The sequence below is a fragment of the Pollachius pollachius genome (genome assembly GCF_949987615.1).
Source record: "Pollachius pollachius genome assembly, chromosome: 18".
Classification (NCBI taxonomy): Eukaryota; Metazoa; Chordata; class Actinopteri; order Gadiformes; family Gadidae; genus Pollachius; species Pollachius pollachius.
Genome location: NC_136951.1, coordinates 12485321 through 12510484, shown reverse-complemented (window position 1 = coordinate 12510484; position 25164 = coordinate 12485321). Strand labels below are relative to the sequence as shown.

Genomic DNA, 25164 nt, shown 5'->3' with positions numbered 1-25164 from the left:
TAGCTAAGCTATAACAGGTACAATAATGAAGAAATAATGAACCAAAGATGAGACAAAGACAAAATATGGACACGTTTAATGTTTTATTTAAAAAAAAGTTATAACAGTTTATTTTATACACAACTATTTAAGAGGTTATAAGCCTATTGACAGAGAGCCCTCATGCCCACTTCACAATGCAAATATGAAAAACGGAGAAGAGCAGGAAAACTATAAGAAAAAAAAAAGTCCAGGGACGGATTTGTAAAAAAAAAAATGCAATCTTTAGATCCTTCCCAATTATCACACACTAGGTACCAAATACAGTTACTATAAAATAAATAAATAATAACCAGCAGTTTTCCATCGTAAATTTGGCTGCTTCGCCCGCTAATGGCAACAGTCGGCCAGCAGAGGACAACCACTCCGGCAACAAAGACGAGATTTGGGAGGTGGCACGCTCAACTCCACGCGGGAAGCATGCAGGTGCACAGGAGATGAACAAACCAAACACCTGGTGTGTGTGTGCGTGTGCGTGTGCGTGTGTGTGTGTGTGTATGGAGTGTTGTACAGATAAACTTTGTTGTGCTGTAGGCGGCAATACGTCCATCGGTCATCTTGAGAACGATAAACGCTTATCTACCTTATTAACAAAAGAGGAAATCAGGAAGGGGCACAAAAGCATGTCAAACTAAATAACACATTAAAAATATTGGAACCAAAATAAATCGAATCTGTAAGGGAAGCATACTGATTAACTGGGCATTAGTTATTTTCTCCTCAAAGTAATAAATGATGAAACCAAAACAAACCGCAAAGGCTGAATCTTGCTACAGCTTACTTAGCTTGTGCGAAGAGAGAAAGGGATAAAAACCAGCAGTTATAATGACCAAACTACACCAGCTCTTATGTGGACTATCCTGTCCGGTGGATTAATTTTGTTCTATTTTTGAGGGGGAGGGTTAACATAATAAAAATGATAACATTTTTATTGTTTTTTTTTATTATGCTATTGTCACTTTCCTCTGGTGCTGCTAATCAAAAGCAAATGCATTAGTTTTATAACAGAATACGGCATAAATGAAAAGTCAATTAATTAACAATTTAATTCCTATCTCAACACTTTTAAACTGATTAAAAATAAATGAGGTTCTGTGTACTCTTTACACTAGTGGGGGCATTATAAATGATTGACAAACTAAAAAATAAAAATATGTTTATAGGCAGCTTAGGGGAAAGCACGAGACGTTTGTGCCATGGAAACATATATCCAATGTGCTGTGCCTCCATTTTGCAGGTTGACGTCAGGTGTCTTTTCAACACTTATACAGTGGCCGAACTACTCAGGTCAGACATCAAGATGGAAATACAGGGCCATGGACAAAGAACTACAACATAGCAGTAGTATGACACGCTACCAATCCTTGATAAAAATCGTTTTGTGTTTTTACAGAAACATTGAGTCATATTACAGAGCCTTGAATCATGTAAACTTATGCACTGAAAATACTGTAAAAAAAAAATAAATAACTGAAAAGGTATTTGATGTGCTTTCAGGCAGAACTGAAGATGTAATTATCACAGGCGTGCACGAACACACACACACACACACACACACACCTCAGGTAGGGAAGTCTGTGTGGAGTGTCATACATGGACAAAGAAACTGACAAACAAATCAAGAATTGAAAACTGTATCTGATTGGACGATGACTCCCTTATTTGAAAGGTTCACAACAGACTAGCTAACTACAACTTTGATGCGGCCACGTAGTCACGTTAAGATGTTTGCAGAGTTCGGCAACTCTTTGAGTTAACGGTTCTCTACCTTTTGTTTGCGTTAATCTTGCGTTAATTCACTGCATGGTTTACGATCCGAAAAACAACGTGTTTCAATTCCAAGCCAAAGCCGACATAAGCTAAACCAAAACTCCTTTTTTTTTTTTTCTAAACTGTACAATGTCTTGGAAAACTTCAAAAGAATAAATTAATCTCCTTTAACAGTCAAATTGTGAGCGACCGTGTGGAGGGAAAACAATATACATGGTTGGTTTCGAACTCTGTGCTTTTGTTTTTTCACACTTCGGTTTTTACCCTTTATAGTTGGGAAATGTTGATCGGATTTCATCCATGTTCACCTTCTTCTTGTGAGGAGGCAGATGAGGGTGAAGGTCACAACTAAAAATATATATGAAATAATAAATTAATCAAAAGCTCCAAACATGCTGTATGCCCAAATCAAAACCCACTGCAATTAAAATTAAATTTTAAAGGCCAGGGTTGCCTAGGTGATCCGGCTGCTTTGGCAGCTAAAACGAAGCAACCTGTTTTGGTTTATGATTCCGCATTTTTAGAGTTGGACGAGGCATCGAAAGAGAGAGAAAGAGATACTGTGCACTATACAAAATAGGTGCTATACACATACAACAGCACACACAGAAGAAAATATCTTTCAGGTGACCAGGGTGGGCCAAATAAAGCAGGAACACCATCTTATTCTGAGGTAAAGAGATGAAATCCATTAACTGCCCTCTCTTTCCACGTATTTCCCTGGGACTTCCAACCTGGTGGTCAAGTTCGTGGAATACATAGCCCTGGTACTATACTCCTGACCAGATCTCAAGTGGGGCGTCTCCCAAACGGAATTCCTCAGGAGACTTCCTTGATGACACTCCCGAGGAAGGCGTTTCACTCTGAAACAGAAAACGATTGTCTTTGACCCAACGCCCGGCCGCTCTTCATCTAATCCCACGGGGAGTGATGATGATGAGGACCCTGTAAACCATAAGTATGTCTGTAGGACAGGTTTCTGCCAGTCCCACGGCTAGCTCCCGTGATCCACATACACCACTGTGGGGGGGGGGGGGGGGGGGGGGGGGGGGACATTGTGGGCAGCGAGAGAGAGAGAGAAGAGAGAGAGCATTGCCTACAGATCTACAAGGTGCATCATACGTCGTAAACACCGAAAGGCTAAGCCGTCATAAAAATCCTTGTTTAGTCGTTTTGATAGTAATAAGATAAGATAATAATAAAAACAAAAAAGGTAAATCAACTTTTTAAATATGAATATTATAAGTCTGCTTTCTCAAGGTTAGGAAATCAAATATAGTCTCTTGGGGGGGGGGGGGATTGGGGGAGGGGTGAAGGGGGGAGGCTGGAGGAGGAGGATGGGGGAGGTATCCCATCACTACAACTCCATGTCCTGCGCCTCGTCCTCGGAGAAATCCGACATGGAGCTTTCTGACGAGGAGTCTCCGGCTCCTTCCTCCTGCTCCTTCAGGGCCTCCTCTGTTGCATATTTCTGGATGTACTCTGGAGGAGAGAGAGAAACAGACAGAGAAACAAGCACACAGAGGCCACACACACACACACACACACACACACACACACACACACACACACACACACACACACACACACACACACACACACACACACACAGAATGAGTGACAGAGGCAGAGACAGAGAAGGAGACAGACAGACCCACAAACACCCAGAGACAGAAGGACGGGCAGAGAGAGCAAGGAGAGAGAGAGAGAGAGAGAGAGAGAGAGCAATTAGTGTCAGCATTTATCATTCCACACCAAACTCTCTGTGTGTTGTTGTATGACAGTCATCAGGCTCACAGGTGCAGCTCTGTGAATAACAAAGACAAAATAACAGTAGTAATCGTGTTAGTCATCAGTTCTGATGACTATCAGTTCTCATCAGTTCTGTCATCAGAGCGAACAAAGCAGCCTCGGAGCTAAAACAGTGACTATCCGGTTGTGATTATCTGTTGAAGATTGCCCCCAAAAATAAATTAAACACCAGACCAGAAAACTGCCCAAACCCACCAACCACAAACCACCTAACTCATTACATTAATTACATTAATGTGAATTTGGAGATGAACGTTTTGTATTTATTCCAGTATATTTAGGTTGGGGCTGTGGGCCCAAGAGGCAAAGGGGTGAGCCCCACTGGGCCCTGGGTTTAAACCCCTTTGAGGAGGGCCGTGGTGGTAGGGTCGATCTCCGGGGTTAAACCCTTTGAGGAGGCCGAGGGCCGTGGTGGTAGGGTCGAGGTCCGGGTTTAAACCCCTTTGAGGAGGCAGAGGGCCGTGGTGGTAGGGTCGAGCTCCGGGTTTAAACCCCTTTGAGGAGGGCCTGGTGGTAGGGTCGATCTCTGGGTTTAAACCCCTTTGAGGAGGGCCGTGGTGGTAGGGTCGAGCTCCGGGTTTAAACCCCTTTGAGGAGGCCGAGGGCCGTGGTGGTAGGGTCGAGCTCCGGGTTTAAACCCCTTTGAGGAGGCCGAGGGCCGTGGTGGTAGGGTCGAGCTCCGGGTTTAAACCCCTTTGAGGAGGCCGAGGGCCGTGGTGGTAGGGTCGAGGTCCGGGTTTAAACCCCTTTGAGGAGGCCGAGGGCCGTGGTGGTATGGCTCCTTTTTTTTTTTTTTTTTTTTAAAGGTGCCAGTATACCACCAGGTGTTACTGTGATTAACCGTTACAAGCCGTTTTGAAAATCTGCCTCTTCTGATATCAAAATGGCATTTCCCCCTAGATGTATGACGGATAGCTGAGCAACGTTTGCAACAGTCCACTGGGTAGGATAGTAGACTGATCTATCCAGCACACATCCAGGTGGACACGCCCACTTGTGATGTCAGAATAGTCCGATTTTCCAAACAACCTTTAAAGGCTAATAAAACTCACACCTGGTGGTTAATGCGTCACCTTTAAACATTGATTCATCATGGATTTTAATCAGGTAGGGCACCTTTGATTTTCTGTTTGTACTCCTCGGGCCGGTGCAGGTACATGGCGGCCGCATCTCCGTTCAGCGGGTCGATGGGGTTGGGGTAGGCCAGCAGCTGAGGCAGGAACGACTCAAAGATGTTGGTCAGGTCTGGAGGAGAGAGGAGGGGGGAGAGGGGTGAGGCAAAGGGCAATACATGGGCATTTTTGGCTTGGTTGTTTTAAGGAGTTTTTTGGGGGCATTTATGCCTTTTATTGACAGGACGGTAAGGATGGAGAGCACAGTGGGTTGAGAGAGAGAGACGAAAGTCATGTGGCAAATTAGCCTGGGTAGCAACATCTGGATGACGAACATAGGAGTCAAGTCAAATAAATGTAATTGTGAAATAATTGCCTTTTTTCAAAGATTATTATTTCTGTGGCACACTTAGTCCTCCATGTTCTGCGGTCCCTTGGACATTGAAATGCTACAACTGTATTATATCTATATCTAAACATACTTTTCTATCAATTAACAGGGACGCCAACCTCTTTAAATAATAATAATACATTTGATTTATTTAGCGCTTTTTCTAGATACTTAAAGACACTTTATAGAGTGAACACAAAATATAAATAATTTAATAAGAACGTATATTTGCAAAAAGATTTTAAAAGTAGGAAAGGGAGAGAAGGGATGGAGGTTATGTGGTGAAAGCAATCTTAAAAATTTAGGTTGTTGAGGGCCTATTTAAATGAAGGGAGTGTGTCTAAACCATGTCTTCCAGGCATTGCAGTGTCTGAGGCCTGAGGCTCAAGCTGGGGAAGAAAACCGCAGTTTTGCATTCATCTACTGGGTGTCACTGTTGGGCCCATAAAACGCACCATAAAGAAAGAGGAGATAAAATGGAGGAGAAACGACAAAAGCCTGATGATGGCAAAGAGATTTTGCAGGGATTTAACGGACGCTGCTGGAAATGTGTCACGTCAACACTCGGTTAACTCTGCTGGCTCTGTTCCACGGGAGGCCTTTAAAACGACCGAGGCGGGCCAGAGCAGCTGCGGTCCAGGGGACAAAGGGAGGACTGGAACAAAAGATCTAATTAGAAGGAGCCTGGCAGATGATGCCGAATCATCGTCTATCGCCTTTCGCATCAACGGGAAATTAATTTGACGCCACGCCACCGAGAAGGTGGTGGGACTTCAGGTCCGATGTCGTCTCTGTTTTTCTGATTCTCAATAAGAACCCGAGGAGGGAAATATTAACAGGTTTGTATTTGAAAAGGTTGGTCTGATGTCCTGCCTTGCATTTCCATATATTCCAATGTACTGCATCAGAGATGGATTCTTATCAGTAGAGTTCTGAATTCGGGTGTGCACATGATAACTGCTTCATATTCCCCCCACCAAACACAACCATGGGAGTGAAAATCTCTCACATATGGCGTTCTTTCAGCTCAAATTAAGCTTCACCAAATCAAACAGCGGCAAGAGGATTCTGAGCCAAGTGTATTCAAAGACACCATTTTGGGTCTCCAACTCCACAGTGAGACAGCCGTACTTAGAATGCCCAGAGGGAATAAATAGAGCACATCTGCCAACCATATCCTCACAAGGCCATTCATATTATTCAACGGTTAGGGAGACTAGAGTGTGTGTGTGTGTGTGTGTGTGTGTGTGTGTGTGTGTGTGTGTGTGTGTGTGTGTGTGTGTGTGTGTGTCTATATAACAAGGAGGAAGAGCCATGGCAAGGTGTCAAGAGAGGGAATGAATACCTGAGGGAGTGAGTGATGGAGTAAAGGTGGTGTATGGGTGGGGTGGGGGGGGGGGGGACAACAATGGGAAGATTAGAGACCAGGATAAAAGACTGGGTGAAGCATTGACTGCCATTATGAGCATATGAGTTGCTCTCCCTCCCTCTCTCTCCCTCCCTCCCTCTCCCTCCCTCTCGCTTAGTGTCTCTCGCTCTTAGTCATGCCGACATTGAATCATTGCTGACAGGGAAAATGTATCGTGACCTTACAGGTTAAAAAGGTATTAGCTCATTAGCTTTCCCTTCACGTCCTTATTAAGTGGATTAGGGCCGCTATCAGGCCAGTGTCTAATGCCACTGCAGGACGCTAGAAGACTCTGCATGCACACCTTTGCATATGCTATTTTCTCGCTAGCATAAGCTGCGCGCACAAGCTATCATACGCTACACAAACACGCTAGCATAAGCTGCATGCACACACTAGCATATGCTGCATGCACACACTAGCATAAGCTGCATGCACACGCTAGCATACGCTGCGCGCACGTGCTAGCATACGCTGCGCGCACGTGCTAGCATATGCTGCATGCGCACACTAGCATACGCTGTGCGCAAGTGCTAGCATAAGCAACAAAAACACGCTAGCATAAGCTGCATGTTCACGCTAGCATACACTGCGCGCACCTGGTAGCATACGCTGCGCGCAAGTGCTAGCATAAAACTGCAGGCACACACTAGCATACGCTGCGCGCACAGGCTAGCTGTGCATGTACAAGCTTGCATCGCATAGAACTTGGTTTTGTTGAGCCAAACATTATTGTAAAATAATACATACAGATATAATGCATATCACTGCCTCCTACCATACCATGACAGAGTTACTAACACACACACACACACACACACACACACACACACACACACAATGAGCGGCTTACCATAAAGCGCCGTCCACGTCTGGTTGATGACATCTAAGCACACGGTCCCTGACCTGGGAGCCATGAGGAAAGAGGGAAGGGAGCCCATGGTGGTGACGCATTAGGAGAAGCATGACCAGAGGCACATCGATGCATTAAACCACCTCATCCAGTCAAGAGATTGAGTCAACAAGCCATGTACGGGACAAGTACGACGCTTCATACACTTGGTGTCTGATATAAGCCCCATAGCAGGTATGAAGCCCTAAGCGTACAAATGATATGCATACACACAACAAACTAGAATCGTTTTGTTTCACGGTATATTATCTTGCATTTGTCCTGCCATAGCTGTGTGCTTTATGATTTTGGTTTTGGAGGTTGGCGTTCAGATCATTATTGGCACCGGCAGGTATCTGCACATCACACTGCTCATCCCACTATGTAGGTGGAGATCTGTGGGTGGAGGCACTGCAGTCTTTACTCTACTGTCCTGTAACAGGGAGGCCTCCACTTCATGGGAGAATCCTTTAGTATGAGATGTGTGAGATGAGGGTTTTGGTCTTTTTGGTCTTGTGCTATTATCAACACTATCTATTACGGCTTCTGCAATCATTGAGTTGTATGCGTTGGCACTTACGCTTCGTCGATGTTGGGATGAAAGATCTTATTCATGAATCCTGCAAAGCAGAGGCAGAGAGAAGGTTGAAGAGGGACGTGGTGCATTGGATGGAGACACACAGCAAAATACAGTATTAGCCTTGAACCAGGGAGATCCAAAATGGACGCCAGGCGGAGGCCTACCTATCGATGGTGATTTGAACGGGTATTTGTCGGGAAGATCGACGCGCACCTTCCACACGCCCCCCTCATACGGCGCTGGGCGAGAGAGGAAACACAAAACACAGATCATGCCATGTGAAGAGAGAGAGAGAGAGAAGAAGGAGGAGAGGAAGTAACAAGAGTGATGGAGAGTACGTCCGTTTCACAGGATCTTCAGACAGATCGGCCAGCGAGCTTGTTTCATGTCCAGGACCTCATACGTATAGCCATAGTCCACCGTACACTTTGATGATGTGGTAGTTTGGTATACATGGAATTTGTAATAGTTTTGTGTGCTCTGATGTTTTCGGGCACTCTCTTTCTCTGTCCAAAAATAGATCGGCAGCACCGCCCCTCACGAAGGTTCCTTTTATCAGATTCTTTGAAGTGATGTATTTTAGCTTTGGTTGAGTTCCTCAGATGACTGCTTCTTCATCATCAGTTGGGTTTGACGGCCCGGGACAAGAGGAAAAGACAAGTGTGGTTCCATATAGACAGAGTGTGGGCCTGTGTGTGTGTGCATGTGTGTGTGCATGTCTGTGTGCATGCGTGCACACACAGGGGTACAGAATGTTCTGGTCACCCAAAATAGAAATGCGTAACTGGAGCCCCGTGGCCTGCAGTGTGCACGTGCGCGTCGCACACACATTAGTACATAAATGAACAGGTTACTAGGGGTGTCGGAAAAATATTCTTAATAAAAAGCTGAAATAATGTGTGGCCGGGGGGGAACAGCGGAACCGATTTCCGACAGCCTAGTATCTCGGCCAATAAAGACTTGAATCAGCATATCTCCCAACATCTGCCACACCCACACAGATGTTGAAAGCACCGCTGCGACGGAGGGTTATTCCCTGCTGTTCCCAGTCTAGCGCTCCTCTAAAACCGCCTCAGTTCTTTTTCTACACTTTGTCGAGCCGGAAAACCCTCTGGATCTGGTCTGTGTTCCCTGGATCTACCCTGGTGAACCCGTCAGAACGGTCCCACAAGGGACAGCAGACTTGGGGTTTGTTTCCTCCGTGAGGTCGGTCCTCTGGAGCTCCAGGCGCTCTGCTGATGCCTCCGATAACGTTAAGAGGTATGCTCCGTTTTTACGGCGACACGTCCTGGAAGGTTTTCCGGAACTCGGAATGCTTTGTTTGAGGTAGGATGAGGAAAGGGAGGTGTGCTGCAGATGAGCTTGAAAGGGCAGGCTTTGGAATCCCCCCCTAATAACAAATTCTGGATTTGAAAACCACCATTTGCCTTTCCACTGCAAGGTTAGTAGAAAGGCAAAAAAACACCATTTTGCCTTTCCACCAAAAAAGCTTAGGGGTCACTTCAGGTCACAATAATATGCGGGTCAAAGAATAAAAATCTGTTTGAATGTTTGGTAACAAGTGAAAGTCACTGTCCTTGTTACAGTGTGTGTACACTTGTAGAAAGCAATGTGACCACATGTACCCTCATGTGTATTCACATTATGGAACAGCCTGTAACTACATGGTGTAGTTAGGGTAGTGTGGAACACCCTTTTTCTTTGATAGCCCCTTTCACACATGCAGCCTTTACCTACATTTTCTACATCGGGTCATGTGTGAATGGGAACAAGGGTTGTTGGTCCAGAACATCTGCACTGCCAATTTGCTGGCTGAAGACCTAGGGACATTCCCTGATCGCTGCAGATACGGTGGTTGTGGCGGTTGTGAATTAAAGCAGGAACATTGCCGGGACATTGCTTTCAGCGGGAGAGCTGGTCACAAGACTCCACTGATGCTTTACACAAATCCGCAAAAATTTACTCCAATGCTTTTTGTTTGATTCAATAACAATATCAACAGCTTCTTTTGTGTGCAAACAATCTCATTTTTTCAAGGATCGCTGGAAACTGGACTTATTCCGACAGAGTGGAGCTCCTCTCAGTCCACCCTATACGCAGTTCACAGAATGTTACATTGCTTATTGCACAGTACTTTTTACACAGGACAAACTTATTTGTAAAGTGAAACCGAACCTTTGAACCCAAACACAACAAAACCAAAAAAACAAAAGAAGAAGAAAAATAAACGCTTACTTCCTTGAGGTCCGAAAAACTTTACTACAAACTCGTTGAGTCCGCTGAGGATGGTGACTTCATGCTTGCTCTCGATGCTGGAAGTGTGTTAAGGAACACAACACATGAACACACAGGCACGCACACACTAACACACACACCCACACACTAACACAACATCTTCTGATCACTCAGAGTACTCGTGGTTACCAAGGTGAGAAATTAATGAATAACAACATCATCTGCATACTCCCCCCCCCCCCCCCCCCCGTTCCCAGCCCTTGGAATAGGAATGTTCTCAAAAATGAAAACACACACACAAATAATTTGCTACATTCCAATTATCTGTGAACTAAACAAAATCTCAAGCATCTCTATGAAATGTGACATCATCTAACAACTGTTAGATTTGTGTTTGTATCCAACAGGTTTTTCTGTTGAATGATGTTCTTAGCTAAACCATTGGGTGTCAATGCACGACCATGAGGTAATAACACAACACAGGTCACCCTGTAAAATTAATGGAAAGCCTTTTTACATATCATCTTTCTTAAGAATGCAGAAATACAAATGTGACCTAGCTGTTAATTTGCTTAAGTACTCCAAAGTGCTGTAAAAATGACATTAATAGAACAGAAGGTGTTGATGAGAAGGTCCTGACTCTGTCACAACATCACGTGAGTTGCGAATGACTCACACATCTTTGCAATCATTTGCAGGAAATAACCTTGTGTCTCGGACCATGTCAAGTGAATGCTGAGCTTGGAAGGCTGCACTGCCTCTGCCTCTTTAAGAATATACCCGACTTTGTTGCCAACCAAGACTATCACAATTGCGGTCGTAGCCCCGTGTCACCCATTGGGTTTCACGATTATTTGAGGGTATGGTTTGCCTTCAACAGAGCATCGCCAACGGTCACATGAATGCCTCCTCCGGTATTACTGCCACACGTATGTCCTGGAGACTTATCCCTCTACAGTCATCATAAGGAGATAATCTTCTGGGGGGGTTGGGAGGGAGGGAGAGAGGGAGGGAGAGAAAGAGAGAACGGCAAAACCCTGAAATATATAAGCAAAGAATGCAGAGAGACAGCTGGTGGAGCACAACACAAATTCAAGGTAACCACACAAAAGGTAGAAGGGAGAACCAAGTAAAAAGAAAGATATAGAGACCAAACCAACAGAGTGTCTGTGTGTGTGTGTGTGTATGTGTGTGTGTGTGTGTGTGTAAAAAAGAGTTTCGATTGACAGGAAACGGATATTAGAAAGAAAAACTGCTTTCTCAAATAAACACTGCTAAAAGCCTAAACAAGAAAGGAAATAGTCAGCAGGGCAAAAAAACTGAATAATCGACCAAAGGGCGAACCATTAGTCAATGTATAGAATGGATCAAACTGGTTATACAATAATTCTGCTTCCGCTTGTGCGTGTCATTAGTGGCGGTGCTGACCCTCACAGGGTTAAATCGAATCAAGGGTTATTTTAAGCTTGGGCTGGATCTGTGCAGGGCACACAGAATCCCCTAGTATCACAAGGGATGTGTGCCGCCGTCTGATCGTACACAGAAACTTCCCCCGGAGTGATCCCACTCCTGGCTCAACAGGGTGAAACCAGCTAACAAGAGTCCAGGCAGGCTGAATGTATATACAAACCAACCCAAAGCGAGCCTTACCACATACTGGAACAACCAACCAACCTGCCTGATTTCAATAGTATACAATAAGGGCCTACCCCACTAGAAGCCACTACAGGGTAGCCTTAAGGTGTATCTACAATGTTACAATGTTATCGATGCAATCGGCCTACAATGGCATAACCACAAGCTTAAGCTCATTCAAATGCCCACACACCTTTCAGTATGTACACACTAGAAGCACATAGGTTCAGCGGTCATCAGGACAACCAGAATACAGGTGAGCGTTACAGGGCATGTACCAGGGGGGGGTTGGTGTGTCTGCAGCACCCCAGTCCACTAGACTGTCACTTGTTCAGAATGGACTGTGTTACCCTAACACACCAATTAATAACCCAACCAGGGCTGCAGAACTCCTCCTACCACTAGCCCACTGACATGTTAATAATAGGACCCTTCTACCCTTTTCTCTATTTGGCCGTTTTGTTTTTGGTGAATCGGCAACAGGAGCGATTATTTTGTTTACAGCCTGCGCGCAACGTGATTCCCGGCCGAACGTTAGCGATTGGTTATGGCAGATCCAGAGTGGCACTGGGCAGACCCAATAGTTTTAAACTTCAACAGACACCCGCCTTCAAGTGAGTTAACGTTAGTCAATTGAGTGGGTCCAGACTCTCATATGGAAAAAATCATTAATCACAATTTTGGTCAATATTGAAATCACGATTATTCAAAAGATTATTTTTGAATTTGAAAACATGATGCATTTATTCAGCATTACCCTTCAAAAACAACACTTTATAACTGAAAACTTTGAAAAAATTGCACAAAATGTCCAAATTGAAAATGTTCAAATTGAAAATAATGTAAACAAATAATAATAATAATAATTTCAACTCGATTGTGATCGTTCGACCCAAAATTGAAATCACGATCAAAATTTGATTAATTTCACAGCCGTACCCACGAGGGGAATAGACGAAACAATGGCGACTAGCTCTGTGCTAGCTCCTGTGAAAGCTTCCACTGTCAAAACTCAACGATAGCAAATGGTTGAGAGGAGGATAACTCTGAGAAATAGGCGTAGACACACACACACCAACCAAGGCCAGCGCAAGGTCAATTGTGGCTTTACATTAGTAATATAATACATTATAAATCCTATATTGTATTTCTGAAGGCTGTTTAAGCCGGCCCTATGCAATCCACTTGTATATGCATATCCACAAACATACTATAATTCATACTTTAAAGTAAGGACGTGCAATTAAGCAAATTTTGATCACGATTTCGTTTTTTGGGTCAAATGGTCTCTAAACTAATATAATCGAGTTGAAACTATTCTTTATTATTATTTTTCTTTTTAGGTATATTTATTTTATTCATCAATAGATTTTTTGAATTTTATAGACATTTTCTACTGTATTTTTTTCGGCCCTGCTGAATTGCTGAATAAATGCATAGTGTTTTCGAACTCTAAAATAATCGTTTGAATAATCATGATTCCAATATTGACAAAAATAATCGTGATTATTATTAACGCCTGGAGAAATTGCAGTTATGGGTTTCGCCCTTTTGAAGCGACTATCCCGCTATGACCCCTGCACGCTAAAAATATCCTGTTCTGCTAAATATGGACCCAAATAAACACGATGGTACCTCATAAACAGCACGTTGTCAAACAATGTGGTTCCATAACTCACCACTCAGCTCACCACCCTTGGGAGGCAGGAGTTCTAAAAACATTAAGATGTATACTTATATGTCCTGGTGGATTGGTGTATACATGTGGTTTGTGAGGCAACATCAGACACAGGACTGCAATGTCTAAAGAGTGCCAATAGAAATAGGGAAGGAATTAAATAGATGCTGAAGAGACAGAGTTCATCTTCATCCCCGTTGATGTCACACACACACACACACACACACACACACACACACACACACACACACACACAGGGCTATTCAATGGCTGTCAGCACAGAAGACGTCAGACCTTCTGCTTAGTAGCAAGACAAAATGTTTACACACCATGAATTGAGAATACACATTTGCTTTTCCAGAAGCAAGTGCCGGTACCTTGCCGTATGCCAACTGCGGCTGAAGCCTCACAGATTTCATCCACTCAACAATGTCTTTGATAGACACATGTTTTCTTTTAATTCAGCAGCAACATTACACGAGTTGCCTTCTGTAATTAGGCAATGGATTTTGGGCCAGCTGTAAATTTTCTTATTCATACAAATAAAAAAATAAATAAAAATGATGATACAAATGAAAATGAAGTGATTATGACCTTTTTGAAAGGCGCATCTGCCATAACAGCTGCAAGTCATATCTCTCTCTCTCTCTCTCTCTCTCTCTCTCTCTCTCTCTCTCTCTCTCTCTCTCTCTCTCTCTCTCTCTCTCTCTCTCTCTCTCTCTCTCTCTCTCTCTCTCTCTCTCTCTCTCTCTCTCTCTCTCTCTCTCACGGAGAGTCCCTGGGCGAACGGCGCACAATGAAAAGGTCTCGCAGATGAAAGGCGAAGAGAAAACAGCAGCCAGCCACAGGGTGAGACCACTGAAGGGTTTTCTCTATCAAAGGAAAATACCCAAGACGGGCATCCGCATCTAAAGAGGTAGAGCAGACAGACCTCTGTGGAAACTCCATTAGACAAAAGGAAAAAGGTGAAAAGAGAAACGCTTTCTATCCCCAAAACAGGGAAAGTGTTAAAGACTAGCACCACCAACATCTTTGTTTCTAAGCTTTATGTTCGACTTGCTCTGTGTGCGAGTGTAAGAAAACGAGTGAATGAATGAATGAATGAGTCTGTCTGTCTGTCTGTCGGGTGAAATACCTCTCTGAGCTGATTCATTTTTACAAGACTTACTTTCCAAAATGCTGGTTGTATCTTCAACCAATGAAATAAGTGTGTTTAAACTGTGGTTGCATTTGTGTAAAATCAAAGCAATATACAGCCCTATGTCTGTGCGAACAGCATATATGTTCTTCAAATATATGAAAAGATTAACAATACATACATGACGTGCATTTAACTTCCAATGTGTGTGTGTGTGCGTGTAATTGTATGTGTGTGCACACACACGACTGCACGTGCGTGTGTGTGTGCGTGTTTTAACAACATGTGGCGTGCGGTCATCACGGAGAATCCTATGCTGAGCAGGTCTAACGTCTCAGATGATTCCAGGCTGCTGGAGAAGCACAGCAACTGTCCTGGGCTACAGGACTCAGAGGGTAGCCGTTCTGTGGGGAGGGAGATTAAATCAGCTCAAAACGTCCCCTCCCTTAGACCCAGCCCATTGACCTACTCTTCTCCAGCTCTCTCTGCTCTCCAGCATTCATCTCAAAGCTCCAAGGGTGTTCAATAATTAATAATAACAACAATAAAAACAGCCGTCTAAAGTGCTGAGGAAAAACTATGCATTGACCACTTAAATGTTGACACAAATTCAACAGCGAGAGCTCGGAACGACAAAGTCTCCACTTAACAGGATTTAAAATGTACCAAGACTTGCAAACTGTATGTGATATGCAGTATGCACACCAGTTGCTGCTGCTTATGTAAAGTGAGCTCTAGGTCAAAAAAGCTTAAGCTGCAGGCAGAATTAAGACTGAAAGACAAGGCTACACATAGCGATGTGAAGCGGCTCCAAATGTGATCCAGACATTGGGCTGTGATCCCTCAACCCCTGCTGACTCTATGGGCTTGCTGGTCCGCCCCTCTCCCCTCCCGGCTGTCCCAGGCAAGGGCCTGATAAGTGAACGCAGGTGGACTCAGTGGTAGCGGGACAGCCAACACAACCGCACTCCACTCCCGAATGAAAGGAAAGTGTGTCAGCTCCTGTGCGTCTTGCCTCCAGCTTTGTGTTGGGTTGACTAAACTCTGGGATGGCCTTATCTTTCCAGGGGCATACAATGGCCAGTATCGGGGAGTATTTCATGGTTAACCGGACCGTCAAGCTGAGTAGGATGACTCATCTGAAACAACAAGCACAACCTACTAAGGTTAAGCAGAATTACTACAATAAAAAACAATAAGGAAACCGTTGATGAGGCATCTCAGTAACTACCCACCCACACTTTAACGACACAGACCACGCACCTTGTTGCAAATCAGGTTTGATTCCAACCTTCGAACCTATGCTTCATGAAATTCCCTCGCACCCTTCAATCCAATCTCCGGCCCATAAAAAAGGCCCATAAAATATGCCTTGAATAAAACCCACAGTAGAAATAACCCTAATAGTGTATGGAATGGATTAATTATTATTGCTAGACATGGGGAAATTGAGTCCCAGAGTTAAGCATTGCAAGGACAGTGGACCTCTGATCCACGACACTTGGATGGCCAGACTAGGTCAAACCTCTCCCGTTAAACTTCTACTGTTTCTTACTAGCTTGAATACAAATATTGATTGAAGTTCCCAAATGTTTTATTTGTGTTTATTAGATTTTGCAATGTGCTGTGATATAAATTCAATGTATAGTGCAATATATTGTACATATTGCAGTAGCTTGCATGGTTTTTATCACTTTTCTAGCCTCAGAGGGTAGGACATGTAAAGGACAAACAACTACCAGGAACAAAGTGACATTGGACCAAAAAGTTAAAGAAAGGAGCAAGGACATTATTGTGTTCTGTTCATTCACTGGATCAGTTCTCATCCTCTTTCCAAAACAATTTGTCTATTTCTGACACAGTCGAAACAAGACCTTTTCTACTGAAAAACATATGTTGCATGATCGCCATCCCTTATCGCACCGCTATCGTCATTGATCGACAAAGAAACACAACCACCAAACACTGAGGTTTTTAAAACCTTCAAAAGGTCTCATATTATACCACCAGGTGTGAGTGTGATTAGCCGTTAAAAGCCGTTTTGAAAATCGGTCTCTTCTGACATCACAAGTGGGCGTGTCCACCTAGATGTATGACGGATAGATGAGCGACGTCTAATGTTATTGTGAATAACGGCTAATCGTGCGCGCAGCTGGTGGTATAATGTATCACCTTTAAGCTTCGATAGCTGACCAGCTGGTTTTATTCATGCGGCGAAGGAGTCGGTGTTGGAGAACGCAAAGGAAACCGGGGGGAACCACGGTGGGAGGCAAGATAGAGCGTCGAGGAGCTCTTCCTGCACGGGATTTATTTTTGTAAACACGACTCGGGCGCGAGGGCCGCTGCTGTAGCAACACAATGGTCGCAGTGTGCACTCGAAACAGCTCAGGACATTGTCGTTTCAGGACACACAAAAGCTACCTCCTGAAGGACTTCTCACTATATTAGGAACTCGAAGAACAATGAATGACAACTGGAGATGGGGGGGTCCATTAACTCAACACTCACAAGTCTCGACGGACAACTCAAGACAATATTCTTTGCTAGAGAAGCCTGGTGGGGAGGATCGTTGATGAGGTTAATAAACATAACTGAAGTTTCTGAAAGCCGTGGTGAGTGGGTGCCATGGTGCGCGGTGTCTCTGTGTGAACAGCCCCAGAAACCCAGAGCATGCTTTCCATATCAATAGACATACTGCCCCAGAGAGGTCTGACTCATTGAAATACATATGTAAATTCATTTGAGACGTTAAGCAAACCGAACTCACTGGGCGGTGGAAGACGTACAGCTTTCATTCATATTCATTCGATGTAATAGGAAGAAGAATTAAAAACGGTTATTTTGAGAATCCAATACAGGTTCAGTCAAAAATAGTTTTTATAAAAAATAAAGAATTAAATTAATTAAACCACAAACGCTGACATTAAACAACACTAAATATAAATTGCACGAAGTAATTGTAATATTGCATGGCTATAGCTATCGTTATCCGCCATCAAAAATTGGAACATCTCATTGCAAGATCCCTGACGATTCCTGTCCCTATTTGCTTCCCATTCCGTGCTGAATAAACAAATAAATGAACACAATGCTAGGGTACACTTCAAAACACAAGGATTAACGGCCTCTCTATGCATAAAACAACATTTGCATTGCATGTTGTCTATCTGGAGTACAACAACATGACAGTGACACATTAACAAACACAGCCACCCACGCATGGAGACCAATCCCCTTTGAGACTGTTCCACCATGGGACCAGCTATTTCAACCAACACCATCACAACATCGTTCACAGAACACACATGAATAAAGCTCCCTTTTACAATCTCGGATAATCACCTTGCAAAAATGCCATTTGGCTGCCCCAGCTCATAGAAACCAGAGAAACGCTTGTTGTTCCACGAATCAGGTCACATTTCAGACACACACATTATATAGTGAAGTGACTCATGTATAGGAGGAACCCGTAGCAAACGAACAGAAACAAGCTAACAACAGCAAAAGGTGCACACAAGCACACAAATAGAGCAGGGTCAAAGGCCAAAGATCCAGGCCATCATGCATCAAAAGAGAAAAAGATTCTGCCGTTTTGATTAAATCAGCACGGCTTTGACTGCTGCACTTCAGTGTTTAGACACTAGGTGCGCCGTGGGGCTCCTCCACACTTTGGGTGTGTTTGATTTTAGTTCAGGGTGAAAGATTACCATTCGAGTAACAGTTTCTTCAGATAGATATTTGTCCCTGAAGCACCACTGGAGCTAACAAGCTTCACGCATGCATGCACGGGTGCACACGCACACACACGAATACACACACACACACACACACACACCTCCTTGACTAATCAACCCGACGCAGATGAGATCCTCACAGAGGCAGACTGTCTGATAAAGAGCAGCATTGGGGGGGTGGATATACTGTACCATCATCTGGTTCACTTTGGATAAGAGTCAGCCGCCATACATGAAGACTAGGCAGCCACGCCCAGTGTGAACCTTACTCTGCTCTTTATTCTCATTTCATCATCCACCGCGCATTGGCAGCTCTGAAAGGGAATTTTCTTCTTTTTTTTACTGCAGGAACAATCCATCCCCGCTACATTAGCCAGTTGAGCTCCCTGGTGTTACAAGGGGGGGAAGCCAAAAGAATCACAGGAGAACGACAGGAACTTCAGTCCATCTGTTTTTCGGAGGGAACTCAGTCATGCGTGTGTGCGGCTTCGTCTTTTGTATTGAAGGATTAACCGCAAGGGCCCCCAACCTCGTACTGTCCCGGGGGCCACGGAGCTGTCAGTCAAGCTGCCAGGGGCCGATTCATTCAGACAGAGCTCCTAGCCACCATTGATCAGGTTATTGTATCATCTGCAAACACGATCAAAAAAATAAAACCTTTGTAAAGTGCATCTACCTTCCAGCTTTGAACAATATGCAAATGAATAACATCCACCAGGTAACTACTTTGTATGTTGTTCAACAAGATTGCTCGGAAGTTTGGTAGGTAGAATTTTGGAATAAATAGTATGTGGGTCGATTAATCTAACACAAGTCAGGTTAGACAATACTGAGCAAATAAATCCCCAATGCTTAGCATCACTTATGCACTGTATATCTAAACATGAGAAAAATTCATTATCGTTACGAAGAATATGCATTATACCCATAATGGCCGCAGCAGCTCAGTATAACTGGGCTATTCCTTTGATAAGGCCTTACCAAGTTCCTCTAAATGATTAAATATTAACCTTGGGTCTAGATGACCACAAAGCTAAAAATGGGATTTGGGTTTCAGAGTGAGTAAGAAATCAACATAAAAGATACAAGAGGAATATTTGAAAAGGTCACAGCATAAGACCCTTGAAAATGTGTCATCCTCACCATCATGGCAAACTGTTCCAGCTCTTTTCCTCTTAAAGCAGTCAACACATGATGTGCACAATCTAATAAAGCCCTAGACGTCAGCTTGGGCCAACTGACAGCACCTTTAGCACCTTTATCTCATCAAACTAATCTATTTCAGTTTCAGAATTAAAAATGCTGTTGGAGTTTGGATGCAGTTGGTTTTAGAACATCAGACAAAGCTGTAATCTCAATGGACGCGCTTTGAGAGGTCAAAATTGAAATAGTTTTAACTTTGAACTTGGAAAATCCGACCAATTCCATAGGAATACATTGGCCAAGCCAACGCTGCAAGCTCATTGTTTCACAATGAGCCCATCTCAGCTGTATCTGCCCATCTCAGCTGTATCTCTAGCCTGGAGCATTCCCTATTATCCTCATCTCTCTTGCTACACCCATACATCTTTGAGGTTTGGCCACTAGCCACTTCCCTAGAGATACTACAGTTTAGTCTACCCTTCTGGTTGATTCTAGCACACGCCATGCTACATGCTAACGACAACGTTCAAACCGGCGTAGCGTTGGGCTATTTCGGATTGATGCAGCAGCAGAACACTGTGATGAGGTCAACGGGGGGTGCTCTGGTACAAGAGTAGCATAGAACACAGCAGTGTATAAACTGTTAATGCTGTCCGGATGCCAGAACCAGGGTGAACAATAGGGATGTAGTCCGGGGCCAGTGGGAGATAATGCCTTGGATTGGCTAGTCTGTGCATAAAGGACTGGAATGTTGTAGCAGAGTGGACGGGGGAAAGCTAAGTGGTCGAATAGGCAATAGTCAGGGTACATGCTAGCAGACTGAAACACACACATACATTGCACACACCCAACCACACCCACTCCCACACACAAACCCTCCAGCTCGTCTTTCTGGAAAAGGCTATACTAACCTGTGTCTTTTTCAGGGCCTTTTGGCCAAAACAGAGCGACCATAGCTTTTGTATTAAAAAAGAAGACCCACCAATGAATATACCCTACATGAACAAGGTGTAATGAGCTGTCGCTTTGAGGGATCACCCTCACACATCTGGCTTCTATGGCGAGAGAGAACATGCAAGATATGTGCGGGGATTTATTCACCTAGCCACCATCTGGGCTCTATCTTGGTTTCGAACGCTGGATGGGGGAACTGAATGCGGAATTCAGTAAAAAATGTACCTTTCTTTTGGTTGTGGCTATCTGAATGTATGAATAAATACAGTGACACATAGCTTCCATGATAATAAACATTTGATTTTGTCTGTATTACGGTTCAATGTGTGGGTTGGTTGTATATTTGGGGACTCACTATGTCAAAATAAATGTTTTCTATTCCCTTTACACCTGCACTATATACTCAAACGGGATATACTTCCCCCAAACAATTTCTGCGCTGCAACGACCTATAGACACGAGGTCACCGGTAACATAAGAGCTTGTCTCATCACACACAATAGGCTTAAGCCTTTTGTAATCTACCTGTTCTCAAATTCCAAGGGGCTTAGTGTGCAATGGCATTCATACAGGGAACGTTTGAAGAATCAAAGAGGGCCATAGGACAAGCACTTACACCAGGCCGAGAATCTAAACCTATTTCCCCGAAGAAAAAGCTGTTTCTGAGCAAAAACGAGAGCCAGTAGGAAGCCGTTTTATCCACTTTGTCCCGCCCCCACGACCCGCCCATGACCTTGCACACTCCAACATCTGTCTCTGATGTAGCAAAAAGTTTGAGAGCTACCATCATGTCCACATTGAATAGGCCTAGGGCACACAATGAAAACCACCAGTTCAATGAGGAGTGGATTGTGAAATATATCGTATCGTTGGACCAAAGCCTATATGTTTGATCTGCAACAAGTCAATCGCGAAAATAATAAAATCTGCGAAGGCACTGTATCAGACACATCACTCTGACTTCAATGGAACATATCCAATGGGCTTGGATGCTCGTCAAATCAAAGTGAAAGTACAGAGGGAATTACTAACAGAGGGTAGCACTTAATGGCTCGTCGCCATTAAGTGCTACAGAGGAGTAACATAGCCACTCTGTGTTGCATGGATTATTGGTAAAAAAAAAAAAACCTTTACAGGTTCTGAAACAGGGAAATACTTTTTGCTAGCTGTCCTTTAAGATGTATTGACTGATGAGAAGGTGATTTATTTGGTCAGTCTGAAAAATTATGCAGAGTTGTACATGTATGTGAGATTCTTTGTTTTAGAGAAGATGCCATTTCTGTTCAATGTTAATAACATGATCAGTTGTTGCTAGATTGATTGATGGCTTTGGTTATATATTTTGAGTGTTCATTTGAATAATAAGAATGAAATGAAAGATAAGCCTTAAATAAATGATACTTAAAAGGAGCAATGTCTTGATGCCCTATTTGCTATGTGAGACAAATACATTGTGAAAAAAAACTCTTTATGCACAATATTAAGGTTATTAGTAATATTTCTAATGTTCACAAGTGCTTCAGTTATTCAATTTTTTTTATGTTTCCCCTTCATTTTCTATTCAAAATGTGTCACTCAAAAGGAAGCAGTTGAATAGACATAACTTACACAATGAATCATGCTACAAGCCCATTATATTGTTTACCTAGTGATACTGCCAGACTAGTCGAGGACAAGGACATCATGACATTATTTTTCTGATTGAGCATTGTTCCAGTTTTCCTAGGTCTCTTGTGGCCCTCCCAGCAAATGATGGGCATTGGTCTGGCTGTTAACTCAAGAGGGAAGAGCCACTGCTGTCTGAAAGCTATGGTCGTAGTTTGGGCTTTTAGTTATGTCGAAGGACACCGGCCCCCACACTGTGAATGAGTGTGGGTGCAGACCTGTGTGTGTGTGTGTGTGTGTGTGTGTGTGTGTGTGTGTGTGTGTGTGTGTGTGTGTGTGTGTGTGTGTGTGTGTGTGTGTGTGTGTGTGTGTGTGTGTGTGTGTGTGTGTGTGTGTGTGTGTGTGTGGCTTGTTAGCTACAGTGCCCCCTCTAGTGATAAATATCTCTCTGGGGCCCTGGGTTCCTGAAATTGGAGGCCAGATCGCTCTGTATCTATACACAGTAGTCAACAATAGGCTGGTTAAATAACCCACCCACATACATATTGATCATCACCAATAACCTTTGGATCAAAACCAAAATATAAACTCCTAAAAAATGCAATCTGCTAGTGTGCTCTCATGGTCACTCACTCAACTTTGGAACCAACCAATTCTCAACCCAACAGGTGGCCAACGAGAAACATGCTCTCGCCAGTCAGGGAACGAGAGCCACAAAGGAAAGAGCCAAAAGGCTGTAGCTGAGCAAAATGTGTATCATCTGTATATCTATGTATCTGGGTGCATATGCTGCAATCCTTTACACAACACTTGCTCTGTGTTCCACTAAGACCACTGGCAGCCGTTGCATACTAGACTGGGTTGTGTGTGTGTGTGTGTGTGTGTGTGTGTGTGTGTGTGTGTGTGTGTGTGTGTGTGTGTGTGTGTGTGTGTGTGTGTGTGTGTGTGTGTGTGAGAGAGAGAGAGAGAGAGAGAGAGAATTAGTGTTTTGGTAGAACAGGGAACAGATATTAGAAAAAAAAACTTATTTCTCAAATTAGCATTGCTAAAAGCCAAAACTAGAAATGATAGTCAGCAGGCCAAAAAAACTGAATTATCGACTAAATGGAGAACCATTAGTCAATGTATATGCTAGATCAAACTGGTTATACAATAACTCTGAAAATAGCACTGCAATCTTAATTCTGACTAAAAGATTGGGAAGGGGTTTTATTGGGAGGATAAAAAGGCGTACAAAACAGGCAAAATACACATGGGGACTTAAAATAACTGATACAAAAATTGGCCGACGCTAATCCTTTTTTCAACAATGAATCATTCGGCCCATAAGGCCTTTCCCTTGTGTTGGCTGGCCAGCCACTCTCTGGTCATATTTGACTGACTATTACAGCCATTCCGTCAGCTGTTACAGTCCCTCCTACTTGTGGTTTCCAGATAGAAACTGGCTATCCAATCCATTCCCTGTGCTACTGGGACAAAAACACAACTTGTTGTTTGTACTGCTGTTCTAGAACACTGTCAAGGGGCCCTTTGGTCGATTGTTGTGAACTTCCTTTCTAATGTTCCTAGTTGAAAGAAGACTAAAACACACTGAAAAAAAATATGTTGGCAATTAGATATATCTAATAGTGTTGGCAATTAGATATAGAAAAATAATACCACAATAATACTAACAAAACAGTCCATGTATAATCCTGTACTCCATAAATAACGTTTTACATCTGCCTTGCCATAAATAGGAGGTAAACAGCTCAGTGTGACCATAGTAATTACGCCTCCATAACATGCCTATGCACATTAAAATACAGTAAGATGAGGTGGCCATTTTGAAGATGAAAATGAACAGAAAAACTGACAGGTGAGCTGCTTGACAAGGCAAGTTTTCTAGACCCTTAAACCAACCTGGTGTGCATCACTCTCACTAAACAAAGCGCCAGGCGCTGTACCTGCGAGCCCACATCCCTACAGTCAGAACAAAGGCAGCTTCTCCTCAGCCAGCCATACGTTATGTCAACAAGCACTGTAAACATGTAGGCCAGTGTTGTACCCCAGTGACAACAGTACAAAGAAACACCACGATGCCCTCGTTCAATCCATGTACCACTGAAGATCTGTGCAATTCATACTGCACCAAGATAATTATACATTCAAATGGAATAGCCCAAACAAGGGGGCTGGAATCCTTGACTATCCGTACAGAAGCGTCAGCTAATGTATTGAACACAATAGCGATTTGAAATGCCAACAATTGATTTTCCAGTACTTTTTTCCAACAGTCACCCTGAAAGACCGATGGGTCGCAGCGATTGAAAGGGGTCATGGAAAACTATAGGCTTTGCTAGCAAAATATTGTTTACATCAAAATACTAGACATTGAGCAGAGGTGGAACTTGGTTTGCTTAATGGACATCTGCAATGCACATAACACAACACGTATCAGGATAGCTGCTGCCATATTTAACAACACACAGTAACACAAGCATATAGGTTAGTTCATTCGACAACGATTAAGTGTTGTTTATGTTCAGAAAGGATACAGTTTCACCACATCCGTATCCATTCGCCTTTTACCCGGACTTGGAGACGACATTTCTGCTGTTCCGTTGTAGAACACCAATATGTATAAGAGAAACCAGCCCCTTAAACGCTAGATAGTCTAGCTAAATGTATTATCCGAAAGTTAACATTTGCCTTCGAAAATGTCTCCAGCGAAACGTCCCTACGGTGGAGTCCGTGTCCTCAGCTCTAACGAACAGTAGACCTGTGCTGTGTTTCCTATCGTTCAGTTCTCTGACACAAGCTCCGATCCCTCCGCGTATTGCGTCATATGAGTGCGACCAACGATACAACATTTTGTAGTTTTTCACCAGTAGTTTTTTGTTGAAAAACCACCAACCCAAGGACACTGCTTTGTATCGCATCATGAGAAGGTTTAAACACTCAAACACTTAACACTTAAACACTGGCTTCAGCATTTTCACAGCATCCTTTTGACATATGAATACCAGATGATGACAAGGTGTTTAAAATGATCCTGC

The 25164-nt window shown here is 43.5% G+C and overlaps 1 protein-coding gene across 1 annotated transcript; it reads right to left on the bottom strand.

The window, feature by feature from the left end:
- Nucleotides 1–70: 70 nt before the first annotated feature.
- Nucleotides 71–24896, bottom strand: ube2h (ubiquitin-conjugating enzyme E2H). Its single transcript, XM_079755299.1, has 7 exons — nucleotides 24664–24896; nucleotides 10240–10316; nucleotides 8169–8243; nucleotides 8005–8044; nucleotides 7386–7438; nucleotides 4738–4866; nucleotides 71–3291 (listed from the first exon to the last, which is right to left on the bottom strand). Exons 1-7 carry the CDS (start codon nucleotides 24714–24716, stop codon nucleotides 3167–3169), a joined length of 552 nt encoding a protein of 183 aa, XP_079611425.1. The 5' UTR covers nucleotides 24717–24896; the 3' UTR covers nucleotides 71–3166.
- Nucleotides 24897–25164: the final 268 nt, after the last annotated feature.